Genomic DNA, 26,355 nt, shown 5'->3' with positions numbered 1-26,355 from the left:
TGCATTTAAATTTATTCTGTAGGAAAAGTTGGCATTCACACGGGATATTCTTTAAAGAATGCCTTGCATTGTTATTTATTTTATGTTCACTATGTTAGTTTTAAAGAATCTAAAGACTCCTCATAATAGTCTTTAGTCATGTTTAACACAACTTAGTAAACTATGTCTTACAATTAAATAGAATATAACTTTGCCTCACTTCCTTGGATCATTAGACCAATAGCCTCCTTGGCAGACAGTGCAAAGTAAACCTTTTTTACATGAAGACTTTTTCCTCACAAATGTTTGGCTATTTGATAGTAAATAATAAAAATATCTACTGATGGATGATCCATCTGTTTTCCCTGCCCTCCTTGCCCCAGACTAAACCTGAATAGGTTTAGTTCTAAATGTTTAACTCTTCTTATTTTTACATTGAAATCACTACCTTCATTTAGATAGACTGCATTGTTCCAAACTTTAATATTCATAACAAAAATTTGAGGTGCAATCAGTGTCTCTAGATTCGTGCCAATCAGTAATTCACCATTCCCTCTTAGATGGACATTCCTGATAAAAGTGTTAGGAACCCCTCCTCCCTTTATAGAGGCCTTTTATACTTTAGCCTGAACCAAACTTTCTCATTTCATTTGCCATCATTCCTCATCATTCCACCTTAGTTCCAGTCAAATTTGATTAGTTGTTTGATTTCTCACCTCAAAACCTTCGCTTATCTTTATCTCTTCACCTGCCATGGTAACTTTTCCCTAAATCCCCTAAATATCAAATCACTCATCCTTCAAGATGTCATCCAAGTTCTACCTTCTTTGTAAAATGTATCTTAACACTTTGAAAATAATCTCTTCTTTTGAATTTCTATGGCTTTTTATATGCCTTGTATCATCTTTGCATGTCTTATAAAATAGAACTCTCATATACCATTGTTTTCTTCACAATAATTAATGTAGTGTCTCACACAGAGTAAGTCTTTGATATGTTTCTTTAATTAATGATATAATTAATTCCTCGGTGCTTCCATGGCTTATTTTGCAAATAACACATTCTAAAATGATGCTTAAGATTTAAGGCTCTGAAATGCATCACTTAAAAAAAAAAAAAAAAAAAAAAACAACAACAAACTTCTCCCCAACGTGGTTTTAACTATTTAGCCATTTGTATATTTATGTACAGATCTTGATTCATGGAATCATTTCTTTGAAAATCTTTGGGATTGCACATATATATGTATACATATGGAGAGAGAGTGTAAAAGGGAATGTGATTTTCAGAAAGTAGAACAGACACCATCAAGAAGGGGACATGTAGGAACTCTGGCCGTGGCTGTCTGGGAGGGAGATCTCCTCAGGAAACACCTGCAGTGGCATCCAAATGCACTTTGAAGGTGCAGAGTGGTTATTCTGCTGAATAACTGAATATCCACAGAACCAAGGTCCATGACCTTGAGCACGGCAGATCTTTTCTGCTGAATATGATCTTATTCCAAGAGAAGTCAAATTATTCTTCCCAGTTGCCAAGAAAACCTCAAAGCTTTCAAGCCACTTTGCCCTAAGAGATACCTAAAATCTGCTAAGGCACCCCACAGGACAAGAGGACCACAGAATGCACTTGAATTGCTTGGAAGCATAAAACTTTCCATTTTGTACTGAATTCTGATGCGTCTAGGTTGTACGCCAAATATAAAAAGGACTTTGACCTGAAGTAAGAAAGACTGAAGGGCTGCTTCTGTACCTTCCTTGAATCTTAGCTAGGAGAAGAATAAAAGATTTGTTTTAATGAAGAGAATTGCAGGCGTGCCAGAGCCGGGGACACTCCATCTTGACCCATCTGCCCAGTCTTCCATTTTGTGTCCTTTCAGCTTTCAAGTAGCATATTTTTTAATTAGCCAAACAAGCAACTTCAAGAGGGGAGAAAGCAAGCAGAAACTGTCTTCAAATTGAAATACATGTGTGGGAAACACAAGCAGAAATGTATTAAAGGCTTTTATTCAGCATTTGACTTGGTTACAATCCTGAGCCAGTTGTTTATTAAGGCACAGAAGCAAGGCAAGCAAAAACCAGTCCTTTTGTGCATTTGTCTATTAGAAGAAGGAAAAAGAACTTATACATTGAAAATGTCAGCTTGCAGCGTGTGGACGCGTCAGCTTGTTAGACAGAGATGGGCCTGTCAGGGAAGGCTTGCTGATGGCTGGTGTCTGAGCTTCTTGTTAACTACCTCAAGGCTAGCTCTCATGTTGCATCTTTCTTTCTCTTTCTGCTTTATCTCAGGGCTTTTTGCCCTGCCTTTCTCTTTAGAGTAGAATGTCCTTGGGGCTTTTTGTATGTTTTTTTTTTTTTTTTTTTTTTTTAAGTATTTCTTTGAAAGATAGAGAGTGAGGAGAGAGCACGAGTGGGGTGAGAGGCAAAGGGAGAGTCAGACTCCCCGCTGATCAGGGAGCCCGATGTAGGGATCAACCCAAGATGCTGGGATCATTACCTGAGCCAAAGGCAGGCACTTAACTGACTGAGCCACGTAGTTACTCCAGAATGTCCTTGTTTTTAATGTCCAGAGTGGGATAGTTAGCTTCCATATTCTCTTCATTGGCTTCATGTTTTATTCTGACCATCAAATAAAAATAAAGAGCACTGTTCAGGACAGGCTTTTAAGGACTGGGAACATTTGCCTTTGAATGCTTGCAGTAGGTTTTGCCAGAAATATGTAAATCTTACATACTTTAATAATGAGGGTTTGGAGATTGGCTACATTTTTAACTTAAAAAAAAAAACCTGAAAACAAATGAGTTCAATCAATTTTTATTATTTATTTATTTATTTATTTATTTATTTATTTATTTATTATTTTTTAGATTTTGGAGCAAATGTGGTTAAGTTGGTAGCAAGATATAATTCTACAATGTTTCTTAGGTAGTGTTCTTTCAGAGAAATATGTAATATCAGCTTAAATTTTAGTTTCCCATACAACCTGAATGGATACTCATTCCTGTGGTTTTACATCATGATTGGCCCTTGAGCAAAAACTGTGCCTTTAAATCAGATACTTCTAAAGGTCAATCTGATACGGTTCTTGAAGGGGAGAGAGGAAATGCTATTGTGTTCCTACTCTATAAGCTAAAATATGCCAACCACTTATTAATTACTCAAGCAATATGCAAATGTATAGAGTACTGTACACAGATGGTCACATCTAAAGTGTAAATTATAGCTTAGAAAGAGCCACAAGACTTTGGCACATAATTATAACTAAATTAGAAGAGTTACAGCAGCACAATTATTACACATTAAATGCCTAGGTCATATTTCTCTTAGCCCTTGATTCTCTACCATATTTGCACATTAGAATGACCTAGAAAATGTTTGAAAATCCCTATGCCCAGGCCACACACTGAACCAACTAAATGAGAGCTTTGAAGTTGGGAACTGAAACCCAGGCCTCCAATATTTTTCAAGGCTCTTTAGGGATTTAATGGTAATGCCAAGTTGAGAACTACTATGAATATTAAAAATTTTATTATATCACCTCAACCTGATATACCTAATGAGCCTGTAATTAGCTTCTTATCAATATGCTTACATATATTCAATTTATGATTTTTAATTGTAAAGTGATACAGATTTTTTTCCTACATCATGAACAGTACTTTCAATTTAAAATAAAATGGACTATCTGTTTTTAAATAGTAATATCTGATCATTTGAGTCAGAGCATTCGTTCTAATACTATATATCAAAAGAAACTGCAAACTTAAAATTTTGGTGTCGAGAAGATTAAATAATACAAATATGGTGATGTTAAGGTAATGACCTCACTTCTAAATTGTGAGCTGAGAAAAATAATAGTAATATTATTTGGTGATATGAAAGCTATAAAGCTTCAATTTTGTGTATTTTCTCTAGGAATTATAAAAACTAGGTATTTAAGAAAGAGATTAAATTAGGATTGTATGTCATGGTAGGGGGAAAAAAACTGACCTATATTCTTCAAAATGAATTTTCTTTTCTCTGAAACTGTGAAGTTATCTATTCAAACCTATCCAAAATAACATTAGAAATGCCACAGAATGTAGTAGAAAGAGCCCAGGATTCAGTCCAGAGATCCAAATTCTAGGCCGAAGCTACGTAGTTTTTGCCAAGTCTCTTAAGTTCTCTGTGCCTTAGCTTTCTTGTTTGTAAAAGGCGAAGGCTGAATTAAATCAGTGTTTTTCAAAGTTAAGTGGTGAACCATTATTAGATTATGAAATTAATTTAGAACAATTCCTATTTCTGTAAAACACAGTAAAGTACATTTCAGGTAGCAAAAGTTGATACATTATTGAATGTGAATCATGGATATCTAGGAAGAAATTTTGAAAGACCTTGAATTAGAAGATCTCTTTAAATTTTATAGTTTTATGAATTGTTCATGGGAAAGGCATGTAGTATGGGGAATAGAGGTGGAGGCAACTTACTTCAAGCATAGGACATAAAATATATATTCCTGTTACATAATATCAAGGCAAATGATCTTTAGAAAGAAAAGACTTGTTTCAACAGGATATCTGGTTCACTCACAAGTAGAAAAGGCAGAAAAAAGCATTTACAGCCTGTGAATGTAGAAATGTGTCCCATCCTTGAGATCAGAGAATGGTCACTGTAAGAAGTGAATTGGATGCATTGTGAATTATAACTATGGTTTCAAGAAGTGGTATTATTCAGTCTGGCCAGAATGTTCTATTACCAGTTAAATTACTTCCGTACTAAAAGGGAGAATGTGCTTTGCTTTTTGGTTGTTTCATTTGTATTTTGTCTCACATTTTGTGCTCACTGTTTGTTGGAAATTGGGAAGCTAGAGAAGCAAGGGAGGCCCAGTGCTTTACAAAAAAAAAACATTGAGTTTCGAGTTACATTGTATACTGGAACTAACTCCAAAGTAAATAATAATAAAGTATTAAGGAGTACCAACCCAGTCTTATCAAATTAGGGCTTATGGCAATAGGTGGAAGAAATATGCTTTGCCAACCTGAATGGCTCAGTCAGCTAAGCATCTGCCTTCAGTGCAGGTAACAATCTTGGAGTCCTAGGATGGGGTCCCACATGGGGCTCTCTGCTCAGTGGGGAGTCTGCTTCTCCCTCTCCCTCTGCGATGCTCCCTCTCCCTCCACCACTGCTCATACTCCCAAGCTCGATCTCTTGCTCTCTCTCTCTCCCTCTCTCTCTCAAATTAATTAATTGATTCTTCAAAGAAAAAAAAAAGGAAATATATTTTTTCAAGATTTTCCCAGATGATTCTGATGACCAGACCTGTTTGAGATCAACTGGTGCAGAAACCCAGCTTCTCATCCTTACTTTGCCTATGCTGAGCTATAAACACTAGATAAAAGTCTTGTAACTTTTATGAGTCTCCCTCTTTCAACTCCAAAGTTCACATTTTTTTAGAGATGGAGATGGGGAGAAAGAGGAAAAAAAAAAAGAGAGAGAGAAGAGGGAGAGGGAGAGAGAGAGAAAGAGAGGGAGAGGGAGAGAGAGAGAAAGAGAATCTTCAGCAGGCTCCACATCTAACACAGAGCCTGACATAGGGCTAACTCTCACAACCCTGAGATCATGACCTGAGCCGAAATCAAGAGTTGGATGCTTAACCAAATGAATCATCCAGGCACCCTAAAGTTTACAATTCTGTGATTCTCTGAGATTTCTGATGAAGTTTCAGAGTTCAAATAAAGTTAGTCACATATCAGCTAATGTCTGCTTTAATAGGACTTAAATACCTAAGTTTATATCATAGGTAAAATTAAAAAGGAAATTGTAATAATTATCCACCTCCTAAGAAGAATACTCCTTTTTTAACTGAAGTATATAGTTGACACATAATGTTAACCTTAGTTTCAGGTGTACAATGTAGTAATTCAGCTTCCTTATACATTATGCTCTGCTCACCCCATTGTAGCTACCATTTGTCATCATACAACATTGTTATAGTACTATTGATTGTATTCCCTATGCTAGACCCTCACTGCCGGTGATTTATTCATTCCATAACTGGAAGCCTGTATCTCCCACTCCAGAAGACTGTTCTTTTAATATTAGGTCACAAGACCAACTGGTCGATAATGTCAGGTGCTAATGGATGAGTCCTCTCGCAATGTCCATGTTTTATAACCTGACCATTCCTCCCACTCTGATCATAGAAGTCTGATCTGGAGAAAAAACTTCTGACTAACAGAAACTGAACTAATTGCAGTTAATCCCCTTTGGAGAGTTCAGAACTTCAAAGGAGTTACTTTGAATCCGAGGTTCACTGTTGTTGGGTTACAAGAGTGATACAACTCCAGGAAATCTGCTGTAAGGAGCTTACATCTTCCCTATGCTCCTTGCTTTCTAAAACTTTGTGGTTCAATGATTCCTTCATTCTGTGAGCTACTTCCAAAATCTGCTAAATTCTGTGTCTTTGCATTTAGGCTAGAACTCCGCTGGTATTGGGAAGAGAATAAAGCTCTAAGGAATTTATTGTACTTTAATGAACTAGCTTCTCTCCTATGCATCTGGAAAGATGCTGGTTTTGTACCATCATTGTGAGATTTGAGAAAATAGTATTCAAATCAGATGAGGAACCTGGGATGAGAAATACTGAGCTAGACAGTATAGATTTACGATGATTTCAACATAGGTATGATAGATGGGATGAGGGGAGGTTATGGAAGAATCAGTATATAGTTAATAATATTAATTCCACAATCATTATTTTACAGACCCTCATTTTAAGAGATCTGAAAGTGTGGTATGATAGCATGACTACAGTCATTCTACTAAAGAAAACTCACTCAATTAATTTACTTGCCCATGGTTTGGTGACGCTAACCACAAAGCGGGGAACTGAACCCAGGATTCCTAATTCCAAATTAAGGGCTCTATCCATGAGAAAACACTAACATTAGTCATTGTTGATTGATTCTTCCATACTTGTATTCAAGAAGTATGCATACTCCTAAATTAATTCATATAAACTTTTAGTAAGTGTTACAAAGTTTCTCTTAAAATATTTTATTATTCCAATAATTGCAGTTATATGGAAAACTACTTTAAATTTGGGGGATGTATCAAACACATTCTTTTAATACCCCAGCACACATAGGACTGGAAAGTCTGTTGAAAGTGTTTTTTTCTGGGCTAAGGAAAAAGTGATCAGAATAGAAAGTTTATTTCTGATGGTGTGAATAGAACACCTTCCCATGCCCCTTTGTTTTTCTCAATTTTTTTAGCCCTTATAGAATTAGAAGACACCTAGCTCTAGAAGCCCAAAGAGACAGAGGTTGCTATAGAAGTTCCTTTTAAAAGCAGCAGCCATCAGAAATCTTTAAAGACATTTTAACTCTAGCCTGTTGCCTGATTTTGACAGCAGGAAAGCAATAGAGTTTGGCACAGAGTTGGGCCTCAGTAAATGTTTATTGAATGAATCAATGAAACAGTGACTCAATAAATCAAGAATGTTTCAGAACCACAGGATTTTAGAATTGAGAGAAACACTGGAGAGCACTTTAGTTCTGCTCTGTAACTTTGTCGGGAAGGAAAATGAGGTGCATGGAGGCTAAGGGAGGAATCCAGGCACAGACAGCTGAAAAGTGGCTGAGTGGAAACCAGTGTTCTAGGTCTCCTGAGTCTTAGCCCAATGTGTTTCCCTGAGAGAATGAAAAATAAAAATAACAAACATCACACGAGATCATTTTGCAAGTCATATAGAAACAAACCTGATTAAAAGAGACACTTTTTTCCTTTATACCATTTATAATATTTCTGTCTCTTTCTTATTCCATGAACCTTAACTAACCAAAATTTTCCTGGAATTGGGGTGTTGGGCATAATGATATTCTGGTTAATAAAAGAATTGGTAAAAAGCTCATTTAACTGCTAGGCACTCCTTTAAAATGCAGTAGTTACATTAATGATAATGTTGATAATAGCAACAGATTCCCCACCATATGCCCAGTATGACTATGTACACAATTGCACGTTCAGGAGACATCTTCCTCATTGAATTATTGACTAGAGCCCCCTGAAACAAAAGAATTTAAGTAACTTCCACTATAAAGTGAATCTCTGAACACTGACCAGTTATCTCCCTCGGCACTTACTACAAGACAGCAAAATTGACCTTTTCACCACTCTTCACGCATGGTCCACCTCTCACCTTCCCTGTACACCTGAGCATTGAGGGATGGGGGAGGTAGGGGACAAAAGAGTCACTGGGTCATAGGTACTATGAAAATGTACTTGTACATGGAGAAGTGTGCTTCCTTTGCCCAACCTAACTGAAGGAAGAGACTACTCTAGAATCATGTGTAGAGCCTGATTATGCAAAAAAAAAAAAAAAAAAAAAAGAAAGGCTGGTATTTTGCATTTCTGATGCATGGCAGTGTAAGCATCAGATTTACTCATCTGCCCTGTGCCTTTCTGAGGAGCAGAGAAAGGAACTGGCAAGGTCAACAATAGGAGCATAGCCTACAACTCTCAAATTTGGTATAGCCAGGATACCCAAGAGTCTACAGATCAGACACTCCACTTAGGCTAGATCTTGAGCCATCTGGCTAGTACTACTCACAAGAAGGCCACTTGCTGAGCCAGAGGAGATATCTCTCTTTCTGTCTCTCTCTCCCTTCCTCCCTTCTTCCCTCTCTCTTTTCCCCTTCCCTCTCCTTCTCTTGTTCATTCTCTCTCACTAAAGCTCTTTCTCTCTCTTTCAGCCCCCCAAACCCCTCTTTCTTCTCCTTCTCTCTCTCCCTCTGTCTCTTTCCCTGTCTCTCTCCCCTCCCTCTCTTAATATTTAGAAAATGCGGGAAGGACAAATCTTAAGGCAGATAGTAAGAAGATGCCTTGCACTATATCACATCCTTCCTCCCTGCCCCCCCCCCAACTCAAGACTAGGAGATGAAGGATGAAATTTATATCAGATCTTAGGTTTAAGTTATAAATTAGCCTGAGTTTTTGATAACCAATAATGACCAGAAATTAAGTAATTCTGCCCAAGGTAATAAGAGATGGGGGGGGGTGACTATTTTTGCATAAGTACATAACTAAATAAGTATATGCCATGAGTTGTGACTCTTAGTAAACTCATTACACATAAATTATATTATTTAATCCTTACAACTACCCTGTCAGGTCCTCCATTTACGGATAAAAAAACATGTTAATGCTTCCATTTACTAATGAGAAAACTGAGATTTTAAGGTAATCAGTTATTTATCCAAGTACTCACAGTGTGAGAGTGGAATTCAAACCCAGGAGAGTATGACTCCATAGTCATGTTCCTATGGTCCAAAACTTCATGAACGTTTTTCTCATTACTACCACTTCCATATATACCCATAGTCTGATCTCCATACAGAAGCCAGATGTATCTTTTTAGAATATACATCAAATCATGTCACTCCCCAGGCTACAATTCCCATTGTACATGGAATAAAATCTGAAAGTTTGATGAATATCAAGAAGGTCCTACATGACCTAGCCTGCTCAGTGCTCACTGAATTTTTCTCCATTCTTTGCCCAGATCTTCTGAGTGGCTCCTCAGCATCGAGGTTTAGTTTCAGTGTCATCTGCTGAGACAGCCCCCCTGGCCACCTATATCAGTCATTCTTGGTTTTGCTGGGCTCTTTTATGTGTTCAATGTCACTTGTCAAGGGTTATCGTCTAGGGTTATCTCTTCCTCATTAGTTGGATGAGAGTGGAAACCCTGAGAACCTTGCTTTCTGATGTATTTCTAAAACCTGGAATAGCACCTCCAAATTGTGGGCACTCTACATGTAGTGCCCACATATGTATATGTTACAAAATGAATGGTGCCTGAAAAAATAGTAATCTCTCTCTTGATTCCATTTTCAGTACCAGATGCATTACATGTGTGACTTTTGAGTTCAGTATTAGTGTCTTAAGATCAAAGATATGCTGTGGGTTACCACTATCCCTTCTCTTCCCCTAGTACACAGAGTGCTTGCTATCCTGCAATCCAAGTGTTTCTAGTTTGTACTGATGTTAGTGTATGCTGACTAACTACATTGAATTAATTTAATAACAAGTTAGCAGTTTATCTTAAAACACACACATATACATACATACACAATAGAGTAAAACAAATTAAAAACCTTAGCCAACCCTCCTAAGAAGGAGAGTTACATAAGTACATCCCTTCTCATCCCAGCTTAATTCTTCATCAACTTACCACATGTTTATTTACTCCTGTCTCTATTTAAGATACCAGGGGTGCCAAGATAAGACAAATTTGCTGCTTTCTTTTAAGGAATTGTCATTCTGGTTTTAAATATAGTAGACTGTATTTAGAAGTATAAATTTCCCTCATTGACAGATATTGTTGACTTTAACATGTTCTAAGTTCACTCAACTGTAATAAGTAGAAATATGACAGCCCAGGTCCATTCATTTTAATTGAGTCAGATCACATCTAGAATAAATGATAGTTTGTTTTCAGTTTCGGTAGTGGATGAACCAAGGTAATTCTAGAGAGACATAAATGCAGTGGCATGAACCTCATTAAATACATCCACTAATAAAGATGACTTGCTAGACTGTACCAGCAGATATGCACCCCTTAGATTTATTCAGAAGAGTAGTTCTACGTTCCCAAACCTACAGAGGATCCTATTGTAAGATTGCCTAGAGGTGGAACACATTGAGAATAAGAATTCAGAGATTACCTCTGATGATTTAATAGCTCGACTCTGCTGGGATGCATATTAAATAGATATTTGACATGTATACACACTGATCAGATATCTCTGATTCTTTTTTCCCCCAGTCTTTGTTTTCCAACCAAAAGATCTAGATGTTTATCCTTTAAGAGAAGTGCCATAATATCAAAATATTTTGTCTTTAATACTTAACTCAGACATGACAGACATAAACCTCTTACAATCCTTAGAAGATATTCTAAATCACAGTAATCTAGAATTGTTTCCAACAGTACGACTCTTAGATTTTGATGTTCACTGGGATCACCTGGGGGAATCTCATTAAAATACAGATTCTGCATCAGTAGACTGTGGAGAGGTCCTGAGATTAACAGTTTTTATAACTCAGAGTGATGCCTGATGCTGTCCCTTAGATCGTACTTTGGGTAGCAGTTGTTGAGGTCATAGTTTTTAGGCATTTCTACTTTAACCAACACTTTGCTCTTCCCTATGAAGTTCTCCTCCACTCTGCTTTTGTCTTCCAAGATGCCACAATTTAGGTCGATAAAAAAATCATATTTCATAATGTAGAGCAGTTTGCAACATGACCAAAATATGTGGATCTCCTCAAATACAACTCTTTAAAGTTAGAGGCAGCCTTGCTTTGATTCTACAGAGAAAGTAACATATTATAAATTGGCCACTCTTTGGAGCATGGCTATATAGACAAGTTGTTCACTATATATTGCCCTGACCAAGTTGGCAATCAAGCAATTTTATACTTGAAATTATTTACTCCATGTCCATTTTATAAATAGGAAATTGTCTATATACATAGAATATCTGTAAATTTTCTCTATATAATTGTATTCTTATAATTATATAATTTACTTCTTTATTAGGTAATCATTAATTGGCACTTAAAGAAATCATAAATTCATGTAGAGATTATTTGTAAAGTCTATAATAACCAAGCTATATTTTTATTTTTATTATATTACTGATTTTGTCCAGGTTAAAATATGTTAAAGTCCAGTTGTCATAGATTCAGCTGTTGCAAGTTGAGCCTGAGACAGGCCCAGGAATTACAATATTACACACCTGGTGAATACCAGAGTATGTGTTTATTACTGTCCTGTGTATCATATTGATCCATGCAGAACTGATTGGTCATCAGCCCAGGCAGGCATTGAGTGGCTTTTGGTTCCCAGCACCTGCAGTTGCTTAATCAAATGCAAATCATCTACACAATAGGATTGGAAAATTGTTGTACAAGAGTTTTGGACTGTGTTATATTTTCTTTTGGAAAAATATGTTCAAGTTAAGGTGTATTTAACTTATGGTCATGAATCAGAGACTCATTTCATGGCAATGCCTGGGAAAGAAGGAAGACCATGAGACTAGACTCAGGATGGCAAGGGTTATATTTCGATTCTATGCCAATTAGTTATGTGAGCATAATTTTATCTGTTGGACCCTCACTCTCTTCATCTAATAAATAAAGGTCTTGTGCTGAATAATATCTAGATCTTCTTTAGCTTTCATATTAAATGACCTCAAGTATATCATTACTATGACTATGCCTCTTTTGGGACAGTTACCTGATAGGTGCTTGGCAACTTATTTCCAGATTGCTTGCTTTGAGGTGTACCTAAAGTGAAATAAAATCTTGAGGGATGAATATTTATAAAGCATGATTTCTTGCTACAAATAATGGAAATTAGCCTCAGAATTTACATAGATTGAATCATATTTGAGAATTTTGCAATGATTCACAACACTGAATTAGGTAAAAAATGTAAGGAAAGAATGAACCACTCTCCCTTTATAGTAATGCTTTGGGTGCCTGGATGGCTCAATTGGTTAAGTGTCTGACTCTTGTTTTGGGCTCAGGTCATGATCAGGGTCCTGATATCAGGGTTGTGAAATTGAGCCCCACATTGGGGCTTAAGATTCTCTCTTTCCCTCGGCCCCTCACCACCAGTTTGCACGCACACACACTCTCTATCTAAAAAATAAATGAAGAAGAAAAAATAAAGTAGTGCTATTTTTCCTTATAGTGATCAACTGATTGTTTTAATTTTTAAGTTAGGATTGTGGCAAACAAAATGATGATATTTTCTGTTATGCTTCTTAGGGACAGGATTTAACCTTATGTGATTTTCAATAATCAGACTTTCCTTTTTCTGTTTTTCTAAACTTGCTTTATCTTTAAAGTCAGACAGCCAAGCTTATTATTTAATTTAATAATGTAAACCTCTAGTGCATACCTTTGTTTAGTCAAGGATGTTTTGGGCACAATATTCTGTGTATTTGACTTGTAGAGTAGTAATACAAATGCAGCAAATGCCTCACTCAAATGTCTGGATTTTTTTTTTTTAAGATTTTATTTATTTATTCATGACAGACACAGCGAGAAAGAGAGAGAGAGGCGGGAGAGAGAGAGAGAGAGAGAGAGAGGCAGAGACACAGGCAGAGGGAGACGCAGGCTCTGTGCAGGGAGCCCGACGTGGGACTGGATCCCGGGTCTCCAGGATCACACCCTGGGCTGAAAGCAGCGCTAAACCACTGGGCCACCGGGGCTGCCCAGTCTGGGTTTTTTAGTTTGTTTTTTTGTATGTAATCACTTGACCATAATAAAACCTTAAAAACCTCTGTGATTTAGCATTGTGCATATGAAAAGCAAGACAATCAAGGACAATAATGTAGGCCATGTTCTTGGCATAGATAAAAGGCCTGACATTTCTTGGGGTCAGCATGAGTTCTCACTGCCCGAAGGCATCTTTGCTTCTCAAAGGTATGGTCATTCCCTTGCAGGTCCTTCACTTAGTAAAGAAGCTCACTGAATTGAAAGATGTGGAAACATAGGGCCAAATTAATGAGATTTTTTGCCCCATGCATAGGCTGTGTGAAATTGCTTTATCCTGAGAATCAATTTCTCTGTGAACTTGAAAGTCATTTCCCTCTCTTTGTCTAACATTCCTGTCTATGAAGTAGAAATTCTTGAAAAGGATCCATTTGTTCAGTCTAACCTTCAAAGACTGAGTACCTTATCCCATATCCAATTAGTGGTTCAGTTATGTTTAAGTCCTTTTTTTGTGTGTGTATTTTTTTTAAGATTTTATTTATTTATTCATGAGAGACACAGAGAGAGAGAGAGGAAGAGACATAGGCAGAGAGAGAGAAGCAGGCTCCATGCTGGGAGCCCAATGTGGGATTCCATCCCAGGACTCTAGGATCACACCCTAGGCCAAAGGCAGGTGCTTAATCACTGAGCCACCCAGGTATCTCTGGTTAAGTTCTTTTTATGATAAGAAATTTGTTTAGTATCAAATGAAATTTTTCTATCTATGGATAATTCTCTTAGAAAATCTTCATTATACTGACACATATTATCCCATAATTTTTATGCTTTGATTCAATTTACTTCCTGATGCCACAAGATGGAATTTCTCTTCTAAGGCACATCTTTCCTGATATCTGAAGATGCTGTCATATATCCCTTAATTTTTTTTTTCTTTAGAGAGCTTCTATTAATTCCTAATATAATCTAGAAGCCTTTCATCATTTTAGCATGTATTGAAATACATTCTAGCTTGACCAAATTAGGAATATTCCAGGTGTGAGTGGACTAGCACTAAAGTACCAAATGGTGCCATCCCTCTTCTAAGCACTTGCATGAATATAATTCATGCTTACATGGACTTTTTTGAGTGTCTCCATCACACAGGTGATTCATCTTCTAAGTCGTCTAAAGGTTTTACTTTATTTGTTTTTATCTGTAGTGTCTGGGAAGTCATGTTGCCTATATACTATTATTTGTTCATTTGGGTGGGTTTGGAACAGAAAATAGGACGCAAGTTTATTCCCATCAAATTTAACATTGTCAGAGTCAACCCATCCAGTCAGCATAACAAGGATTTATAGAATTCCAAATTTTCCATTGAACTTTCCCTGAGAAAATTAGATAAGCAAAAACTATTTTTATCTAAGTTTATTGAAGGGATAAAAACTGAATGACATCCTATTCAATCTCTTTCAGCAATTGTGCAGCAACATTAAAACAAATTTATATATAATTTTAGCAAAATGATCCAATTTTTTAAGTTTATCTTTTTAATTGTCTCTTTTACCATCATAACATTTCTGTGATTATGAAAGAAACTACCTTCACCTTGACATTGATCTATCGATTAGAACCTTTAGAGTATGGTCCTTCAAATATTTATAATTATATCTATGCAGCCTGTATATTTCTTTTTAAATGTTGTGAGATTGCTCTGAAGAGCCAATGGCATTAAGGGATATTAGTATGCATTGAAAAGTTTTTAAATGCTGCATAATTGATATTACTACTCTTGCTATTATTTTAGTTTTCACCAATAAAAGTAACATTAATAGGAGTACTATCTTGCTCACATCACCTGATTAATTGGGACAATGATAATATATCAGATGGATTTTTTTTCCCAATTATCCAGATTGTTTAAATTGGATTATTTAAATTATTTTATTAAAGTATAACAAATACAGGAATTGTACATAACATAATTTTACAGCTTTGTGATTTTTGCATTCTGAGCATATCCATAACCAAAACCTAGGTCAAGAACAGAACATTACTAAGTGGACTAACTGTTCCAATTGAAAGACCAAGGGTAACAGAATGGATAAAAAAAAAAAATTTATATGCTCTTACAAGCAACTAATTTTAGACTGAAAGACACCTGCAGATTGAAAGTGAGAGGATGGAGAAATATCTACTATGCAAATGGTGTCAAAAGAAAACCAGAGTAATAATATTTATATTGGGTAAAACAGTCTTTAAAACAAAGACTATAACAGACAAAGAGGGACACTACATAACAATAAAGTGGACAATCCAACAAAAAGATATGACAATTGTAAATATTTATGCACCCAGCATGGGAGTGCATAAATACATAAAACAGTTAATAACAAGCACAGAGGAGCTGATCAATAATATGATAATAGCAGGGACATACCACCCCACTTCCATCAGTGGACAGATCATCTAAACAGAACATCAACAAGGAAACAATGGCTCTGAATGACACACTGGAACAGATAGATTTAGCATATATATTCAGAACATTCCATCCTAAAACACCAGAATACACATTCTTCTCAAATACACATGGAACATTCTCCAGAATAGATCACTTATTAGCCCACAAAACCAGCCTCAACAAATTCAAGATCAAAGTCATACACTGCATCTTTTCTGACTACAATACTATAAACTAGAATTCAACCACAAGAAAAAAAAAACCTGGAAAGACCACAAATGCATGAATAGGTCAACTAAGATATTAAAGAAGAAATTTTAAAAGTACATGGAAACAAATGAAAATGAAAACACAACAGTCCAAAAACTTTGGGATGCTTCAAAAGTTCTAAGAGGGAAGTTTATAGCAACACAGGCCTACCTCAAGAACCAAAAAAAAACTCAAGTAAACCAAAAGGAACTAGAAAACGAACAACAGACAAAACCTAAAGCCAGCAGAAGGAAGGAAATAATAAACATTAGAACAGAAATAAAAGATATTTAAATATTAAAAATGCTAGAACAGATCAATGAAACCAAGGACAGGTTCTTTGAATAAATTAATAAAATTGATAAACCTTAACTATACTTACCAAGAAAAAAAGAGAAATAACTCAAATAAATAAAATCATAAGTGAGAGAGGAGAAATAACTGACACCACAGAAAAATAAAGGATTGCAAGAGAATATTACATGCCAACAAATTCGACAACCTAGAATAAATGGATCAGTTCCTAAAAACATATAAAGTACCAAAACTGAAACAAGAAGAAATAGAAAATTTTAACAGACCAATAACCAGCAAAGAAATTAAGACAATAATAAAAAAATTCCCAACAAACAGAAGTCCAGGACCAGATAGCTTCTTATGTTAATTCTACCAAAATTTTAAAATATTTTATTTATTTATTCATGAGAGACACACACACACACAGAGGCAGAAACACAGGCAGAGGGAGAAGCAGGCTCCATGCAGGGAGCTCGACATGGGACTCAATCCCGGGTCTCCAGGATCACATCCTGGGCTGAAGGCTGCCGCCAAACCACTGAGCCACCCGGGCTGCCCTCTACCAAAATTTTAAAGACGAGTTAATACCTATTGTTCTCAAACTATTCCAAAAAAATAGAAATGGAAGCAAAACTTCAAAACTCATTCTATGAAGCCAGCATTACTCTGATACTAAAACAAGACACCAGACAGGATCCCTGATGAACATAGACACAAAAATTCTCAATAAAATACTAGCAAATCTAATTCAACAACACATTAAAAAATCATTTAGCATGAACAAGTGGGATTTATTCCTAGGTTACAAGAGTGGTCCAACATTTGCAAATCAATCAATGTGATACATCACATTAGTAAGAGAAAGGATAAGAACCGTATGATCATTTTAATAGAAACAGAAAATGCAATTAACAAAGTTCAACATCCATTCGTGATAAAAATTCTCAACAAAATAGAGCTAGAGGAAACATACCTCAACATTACAAAGATCTATGAAAACCCAGAGCTAACATCATCCTTAATTGAGAAAAAATGAGAGCTTTGCCCCTAAGTTCAGTAGTAAGACATGGGTGTCCACTCTCACCACTGTTGTTCAGCACAGTACTAGAAGTCCTAGCCACAGCAACCAGACAACAGAAAGAAATAAAAGAAATCCCGATCAGTAAGGAAGAAGTAAAACTCACTATTTGCAGATGACTTGATGCTATATAAAGAAGACCTGAAAGACCCCACCAAAAAAACTGCTAGAACTGACCTTAGGAAAGTCACAGGATACATCAACATATGGAAATCTGTTGCATTTCTATACGCCAATAATAAAACAGCAAAAAGAGAGATTAATAAAACAATTCCATTTAAGTTACACCCAAAATAATAAGTTACCTTGGGATAAATCTAACCAAAAAAGTGAAAGACCTGTACTCTGAAAATGATAAAACACTGATGAAAGAAATGGAAAGCCATTCCTTGCTCATAGATCAGAAGAACAATTATTGTTAAAATGTCTACACTACCCAAAGCAATCTACTCATTTAATGCAATCCCTATCAAAATATTAATATCATTTTTCACAGAACTAGAACAAACAATTCTAAAATCTGTATGGAATCACAAAAGACTCTGAATAGCCAAAGCAATCCTGTAAAAGAAAAGCAAAGCTGAAGGCACATAAATTCAAGTTATATTACAAAGCTGTGGTGATCAAAACAGTATGGTACTGGCACAAAAATAGACAGATCAATGGTACAGAATAGAAAATCCTGAAATAAACCCACAATCATTTGGTCAATTAATCTTCCACCAAGCAAGAAAGAATATCTATTAGGGATAAGACAGTCTATTCAACAAATGGTGTTGGGAAAATTGGACAGCTACATGCAAAAGAAAGAAATGGGACCACTTTCTTACACCACACACAAAAAGAAATGCAAAATGAATTAAAGACTTAGATGTGAGACAGGAAACCAATCAAAATCCTAGAGGAGAACTCAGACAGTAACTTCTTTGACATTGACCATAGCAACTTCTTTCTAGATATGTCTCCTGAGGCAAGGCAAACAAAAGCAAAAATAAATTATTGGGAGTACATCAAAATAAAAGACTTCTGTGCAGTAAAGGAAACAATCAACAAAATTAAAATGCAACCTACGGAATGGGAGAAGATTATTTCCAAATGACATATCTGACAAAGGGCTAGTATTCCAAATATGTAAGTAATTTATTAAACTAAGCACATAAAAACAAAATAACCCAATTTAGAAGTGGTCAGAAGGCCTGACGTTTCTCAAAAGAAGTCATCTAGATGGCTAAGAAACACATAAAAAGATGCTCAAAATCATTCGTCATCAGGGAAATGCAAACAAAACTACAATGAAATATCAACTCAGATCTGTCAAAATGGCTAAAATCAACAACACAAGAAACAACAGGTTTTGGTGAAGATATAGAGAAAATGGAACACTCTTGCACTGTTATGGGAATGCAAACGGTGCAACCACTGTGGACAACAAGATGGAGCTTCTCAAAAAGTTAAAGATAGAACTATCTTGTGAGATAATAATCACTCTACTAGGTATTTACCCAAAGAATACAAGAACTAATTCAAGGGGATACATATACCCCTATATTTATGGCAGCATTATTTACAATAGAAAGTGTCCATTGCTTGATGAATGGATAAAGAAAAAGTGGACATATATGCAGTGGAATATTATTCAGCCATAAAAAAGAATAAAATCTTGCCATTTGCAAAGACATAGATGGAGCTAGGGAGTATAATGCTAAGTAAAATAACTCAGTCAGAGAAAGACAAATACCATATGATTCATTCACATGTCAAATTTAAGAAACAAAACAAACCATTAAAGAGAAAAAAAAAAATAAGGGACAGACAAAGCAAAAAATAGACTATTAACCATAGAGAAGAAACTGATGGTTACCAGAGGGGAGGCTGTTGAAGGTATGGGTTACATAGGTGATAGAGATTAAGGAGTGCACTTATTGTGATGATGTATGGAACTGTCAAATCATTATATTGTATACCTGAAACTAATATGATACTCTAAGTTAACTAACTGGAATTAAAATAAAAACTTAAAAAAAAAAAAAGAACAGAACACTACTAGCACTCCAGTGTCCTCACTAGTTCTCCCTTTATCTAGCCATTATCTTGATTTACAAGAGTAGAGATTAGTTTTGCTTGTTTTTAAAATTTTTATATAAATGGAATCATAAATACATTTTAAGTCTGGCTTCTATCTTTTCCTTCCTTCCTTTATTCCTTCCTTCTTTCCTTAGAGATGTGGTTAGGCCCAGTGGAGAGGGACAGAGAATCCCAGGCAGGTTCCACACCCAGCATGGAGCCCAACATGGGGCTCAATCCCACAACCCTGAGATCATGACCTAAGCCAAAATCAAGAGTCAGATGTTGAATAACAGCCACCCAGACCCCTGGCATTTTTCTTTTTTAGTTAACCTTATTATTGTGAGATTTATCCATATTTTTTAATTTATCCATATTGGTAGTTGAAGATCATGTATTTTTATTATTGTTCCTTTGCATAACTATAACTCAAATTATTTATCCATCCCATTGATTGGCATTTCAGTAGTGTCCACAGGAGGTTATTATGCAGAGTGCTGCTGCAAACATACTGTTATGTTATTCTGATCATCTTTTTGTGAATTTTTGTTGGATGTATACTTACAAGTGGAATGACAGGAAGATAAAGTATGCAGATATCCAGCTTTAAAAGTTATTATCAGTTTTAAAAAGTAGGTCCCACCAGTAGTATATGAGGGTTCTAGTTGCTCCATGTCCTTAACTATCACATGGTATATTTTGTCTCTTTCATTTTATTCATCATAGTGGAAGGTACTGATAATTTACTGTGGTTTTAAGTTTATTTCTCTGAAGACAAAGTTGAACATCTTTTCATATGGATATGCCATTATCATGGAGTGTATGTTCATATATTTTGCTTATTTTTTCTGTTAGATTGTCTGTTTTGTTTTTTTTTTTTTTTCTTACTGGTTTGTATAAGTTCTTTATGTATCCTGTATTATTTGTTGCCATATATGTTGCTGTAAATCTAATTTCTTTCTTCCTTTCTTCCTTTCTTTCTTTCTTTCTTTCTTTCTTTCTTTCTTTCTTTCTTTCTTTCTTTCTTTCTTTCTCAAATTGCTGCCTGTTTTCTTCCAAGAGTACATTTAGGTTTTTAATCCATTTTGAGCTTATTTTAGTATAAGGTATAAGAAGGTAATATGGTTTCATTCTTTTGCATTTAGCTGTCCAATTTTCCCAGCATCATTTGTTAAAGACATTTTTCCCCATTGTATATTCTTGCCTACTTTGTCATAGATTAGTTGACCTTGTAAGTGTAGGTTTATTCCTGAGTTCTCTATCCTGTTCCATTGATCTACGTGTCTACTTTTGTGCTGGTACCATATTGTTTTGGATATTACAGGTTTGTAAGTATATCTTGAAATCTGGGATTGTGTTACCTCCAGCTTTGTTCTTCTTTCTCAAGATTGCTTTGACTATTTCGGTTCTTCTCTGGGTCCATAAAAATTTTAGTTTTATTTGTTTTAGTTCTGTGAAATGTTGTTGGCATTTAATTTCTTTTCGGTGTTTATTGTTTTAGCACATATTGGAAATGCGTAAGATATTTGGGAGTTGTATTTTTAAATGGAAATAAACCAGTTCTTTACATGTTCAACAGGAAAGCATAAATAATTATTCACTAGGCTGCTTCTTACTTGCATATGACATAGCACAAAACTTAATGACAAAGACTCCACAGTAACAAAGAGTTGGAGGAAACAATCCTCTTGCATTGTAAAAAATAGAAAGATTTATGCATTTTTGTATAGAATACATATTTTTCATGAAAAAGAACATAGCAAAAATATGTTTCTTGCTTAGATTCATGTCTCATTTATGATTTTTTGAGGTAATGATACATTCTATGGTGATTTTTTTCCAAGACTTTTGTGGTTGCCTTTAATGCAATTTGAATTACCTAAATTTTAATTAAACATTACAAAAAGAAGGATATTTTCATTTTTAAGTAATAGAAACCTTAGTGTTAAATGTCATCAACACTCATATAACTAACTTCAAAGCTTGCTGTCTAGTGAATTGCAAACTCTTTTTTCCTATTTTTTTCCTTCAGTCTGCCACATAATCTGGCAAAGGAATCCTTTATCAAGATGCATTATGAATTATGCTGATTTGAAATGATATTAGGTCACTTGGATAAAATGCTACAGCCATTTGACTAAACCATACCTCTTTACGCTCCCAAACTTTGTTATTTTTTTAGTTATTTAAAGGTAGTCAGAGGCTGAGTTCTATTCTGCTTCTGTTCCTGGCATGCTTTTGGAATTTGATATCATTTAAACTTTATGGGTCTTAAATATTTTCTCCAAATTTTTATTTAAACTACAGGTAGTTACCATATGGTGCAATATTAGTTTCAGATGGAGAATTTAGTGATTCATCACTTACATACAACACCTGGTGCTTATCACAGCAAGTGCCCTCCTTAACACCCATCAGCCAATTAACCTATCCCCATGCCCATCTCCCCTCCAATATCACTCAGTTTGTTCTCTACAGTTAAGGGTCTGTTTCTTGGCTCACTTTCTTAATAATATAAATTAAAGGGCTGGGCCAGAGGAGGTCTCTAAAATTCTCTGTGGCTTAGCGACCTATTTTAAGTAGGGTATGAAATTCTACAGGTATAATCTTCAGATAAGTGTATCTCACCATATATAATGTATGTATATGTATATGAACTAGATTTCATGTGACCACCTATCATCAAAGGATCAGATTAATGAGCAGAGAGAAATGAAAGCAATTGGGAATGTTATTTCTATTGATTTTGGCAGCCATTTTCTGAGGACTGAGACCTTTACACTATGAGAAATTCCCATGGGATTATATAATGTCAAATAATGTTTATTGCAGTTGGTCAATTTTCATGTCTTCAGCCCTCTCATCAGCAGTAAGAATTACTTTTTATCCGGGCTTTCCAAACCTGAAATTTTTCTCTTTTATTTTCATTTTTTGCCAATTTCAGGGTTATGACATGGTATTTAACTATAATTTGGTTTTTGCCTTTCCCAGAAGACTCATAGGATTGAGCATCTTTTCATTCATTCTATGAAATTACTGTGTTGTGCTTTTGCCAATTTTCCCCTTGTTCATCTTGTTTCATATTGATTTATTAAAGTGCTTTGCATACCCTGGATTGTAGTCCTTTTTAAATTAATATGGTATAATAATATTTTCTCCCATTTTTTTATTTAGATTCTTTCTCTCTTTGTGAAATATCATGAACAACAGATGTTCCTATTTTTAATATGGTTGAGTGTATTGATATTTTGCTAATACCTTTTATGCCTATTTAATGTCATTCCATCATTCAGTATCTTACGTTTTTAATCTTACAAAAATTTTACAAATTTACATCAGCAACTTATATCCTTAGTGCATGGAGAATTGATTTTTGTAAGTGATGTAGAGATCCAGTTTTACTTTATTCCTATAGATAACCAGTTGTACCAGTGCCATTTATTGACAAATATATACTTTGCTCACTTAACTGCAATGCCTAACTTGATATAAATTGTTTTCATATAGGGTTAGGATTATTTTTAGTTTCATTATTTTTATCCCCCTTTTTTTTCATTTTTCCTAATAGATTATCTTCATTACCATAATTTTCTAATAAATGTCCACCTATCCACAAGGAAGTCCCTTCATCTTCTTTCTCTGGAATAGCTTGGCTATTTTGGGCTCTTTATTTTTCCCGAAGAACTTGTAGAATCTGCTTTTTTTTTTTTTTTTTTTTAAGATTTTGAGACACAGAGAGAGAGAGAGGCAGAGACATAGGCAGAGGGAGAAGAGGCTCCTCATAAGGAGCCTGATGCAGGACTTGATCCCCAAATCCACTTTTCACATTCATTGAAAATTTCATATAGATTTGTAATGGAATTTCTTCAAATCTATAGATCTGTTTATATATGTTTAAAACACTGACTATCACAGTACATAGAACCCTTCATTCTTTCTGAAATTCTTGTTAAACCTAGTACTTTTCTGAAGATTATTTTGGTCTTTCAGTTTATACAATAATATTTAATAATATGATTTCTGTCACTTATAACCTTTATAATGCTCATATGGTTTTCCTATCTTCCTGCATTACCCAGGACTTGAAGTATAGTACATTGATACTAGGCATCCTTGTTCTGACCTTAAAGCTAATATTCTAGATTTTGCAATAAAGTTGACATATGCTGTGTGTTTTAGATTATATATTACATTTATTAGATTAAACAAGAAGGAAGGCATCTACCATTCCTAATGCCTACCAACTTTTCTAGATTTCTGTACATGCATTATCTCATTTTATCCAGAAAGACAGGTGTAACTAACTGCTTTCAGAAACTGAGATTTTAAAAAATATGCGTAAGTGCCCCCCAATGCATTAGCAAGTAGGCAAGCTAGTATCTTATTTCATATTTTGACCTACTTTTTTGCCCTCTCAGTATATATAGTTAGAAATATTTAGTTGTGTTAGCTCCCAATATCAAGCCACTTGCTTATTGAATTGACCGGGGAAGTAGACACCTGGGCTATAAACTTTCAGAGACAGGAATCAGGTCAGTTTTGGCCACTCCATTTTTCCTAAAGACTAGTACTGGGCTTAACACTTGGGAAGTGCCAATATTTTGACTGCATGAATGGGAGGAACCATCTAATTTCGTTTGCTTGTCCTGTGATTCTGCCTTAGAATGTGATGGGTTTGTCTTGACCACCTATCATCACTAGTAACTTACTAGTAGGCATTGACTGTTCTTCAAGCGCTCGCTCCCTTGTGAAAATCCTGAGGACTCACTTTTTAACTTCGTGCCATGCCTAGCCTACTGGTAGCCACTTGTAGCACGGTATGCATCCAGAGAATCAGGTCATCAAGCACTGGTGAGCTGAAATCTTGATTTGAGCTCTGATTCAAGGATGTGAGTTATTTCACTATCAAATGAAACAGCCCTGAGTTAGAAACCTATTGCCAAGGGTAAGCTCCCTTTTGGCATGAACCCTCCAATGAACATGGTAGACATGCTATATTATTGGTAAAACAGATTACAATTCTCCAGTATGACTTATAATTCTGTATTTATAGTTTATCAGAAGCTGATTCTAGACCAAACTGTCTCATTTTTCTTGGCATAAAAGCATCATTGCCTAGGAAGTTGAGGGAGCTTTTGGCTTACGTTCATCCCGTGGTTAAACTCACTTAATCAGGGGGAGAAGACTACTCTTTCCAAATACCCATATTTTGGGTTGATTGGTATGACATCCTGTAAGATCCACATTGTTACTCATAAATACGGTAAAGACAGATATATAGAAAATGTTGAGACTTAATTTACATGCTATTCCCATGATGATGTGCTGGAATTTTTACCAGTCTCATAAAAGCCAGCACTACCATCTGCTGGGTAAGATCAGGGAATGAATCAACAATCCAGCAGACTCCATTAAGCTTGCTATCATTTCTTCCTCCATCTAGAGAGGAATAAAAAAAAAAAAAAAAAAAAAAAAAAAAGCACATGCTCTATAGATCTATTTGCTCCCAGACCAAATTCTTTTTTTTTTTTTCTTTGCTTTCTCCTTACCAGATAATTTGCTATGGTCTCTCAGTGATGAAAATATTTGGCTCTTCACTGAGAAAATCTTTGAATATAAATGTCTCACTGAAAATTAAAATAACGCCTCAGTTGGATGGAGAGAATGTTGCAAACACATTGGAACCCATTGTTGCCAGCAGAGTAGAACCATCCAATATGCATTTATGGTACCTGATTCATGCCCTGGAGATATCACAGAGCTACTCGCTCTGATCAGAGCTCTTGCAGTGATACTTAAAAATTAATTGAATTTTCAAGAATGTCAGCTTTAGCTATTGCAGCTGATGGTCCAATAGCTGAGGAGGTTTATTAAAAATATACTGCCACCTACAGTACCTTTTGACTCTGTTTGACAGGGCACTTGTCATGAATGTTAATTAGACAGAGTTAATTTGGGGGCTGTTTAATTTTGTTTCTGTTAAGGTCTGCTGATGTACATAGTATATTTCTTTACTTACTACTTACGCACATATGTATCTGTTTCCCTCTAGGAAAAGAAGAATATATTGCGACTTTCAAGGGATCTGAATACTTCTGCTACGACTTGTCTCAAAACCCCATTCAAAGCAGCAGCGATGAAATAACTCTGTCCTTTAAAACTCTTCAGAGGAATGGACTGATGCTTCACACCGGGAAATCAGCTGATTATGTCAATCTTGCCCTGAAAAATGGAGCTGTCTCTCTGGTCATTAATTTGGGATCAGGGGCCTTTGAAGCACTAGTGGAGCCCGTGAATGGAAAATTTAATGATAATGCCTGGCATGATGTGAAAGTCACCAGGAATCTGCGTCAGGTAACAGCGCAGTGGATAAGAGAGTTACTGGCTTTGTTTCTCACTACAGCTGTGTGTGTGGTACTTGAAAATCCTAACAACATGATATAGGGCTCCTCAAAGTCGCTTACAAATTAGCTTTTTCTTCTTCTGAGATGAATCTTCCTGCCATACTTGAGCAGGGGCATATCTAGAAAGTTCTGGGGGCCCAAAGGCTATTTTGATACAGCGACATATGACAATTTCCCCGAGGGCTGCAAGGATATCCCTGCGACCTGCCCTTCCTGTGATGTGTGTGGTTTTGTTGTGGTTTCTTTTGGTTTTGTTTTTTTGTTTGTTTGTTTGTTTTGGTTTGGTTTTTTTGTTTTACTTTTTGTTTGTTTGATTTTAAATTAGAGTTTTCATGGTGATCATTTGGAAGCATGCACATTGGGGTCATTAAATCACAGTTCCTTTTTTGTAGTAAAAAAAAAAATCAGTGTGTTTGTGATTTGGGATTGTATCAATCCCTACTCCCTCCCCACCCCCCACCTCTGAAATAGGAACAAGAAAAGCCCCTGAGACAGAAATAATGATTTTGGGGGCCTATACATCTCCTAAAGAGTCTGTTTATGAAGTCATTTTTTTAATTTTTAGCACAGATACTTTAAATC

At 35.6% G+C, this 26,355-nt stretch overlaps 1 protein-coding gene across 22 annotated transcripts in view; it reads left to right on the top strand.

Moving 5' to 3' along the window:
- NRXN1 (neurexin 1) overlaps window positions 1–26,355 on the top strand; it is a 1,115,712-nt gene that overhangs the window by 388,213 nt on the left and 701,144 nt on the right. For all 22 annotated transcript variants that reach the window (XM_049115892.1, XM_049115890.1, XM_049115886.1 and 19 more), the window contains one exon: window positions 25,422–25,723. In XM_049115892.1, coding sequence (XP_048971849.1) covers window positions 25,422–25,723 — 302 coding nt within the window. The remainder of the gene's footprint in view (window positions 1–25,421; window positions 25,724–26,355) is intronic.

Source organism: Canis lupus, chromosome 10, assembly GCF_003254725.2.
Source record: "Canis lupus dingo isolate Sandy chromosome 10, ASM325472v2, whole genome shotgun sequence".
In the NCBI taxonomy this organism is placed as follows: Eukaryota; Metazoa; Chordata; class Mammalia; order Carnivora; family Canidae; genus Canis; species Canis lupus.
Note: the sequence above shows the minus strand (reverse complement) of the source record. Positions and strands in the feature narration are given on the sequence as shown.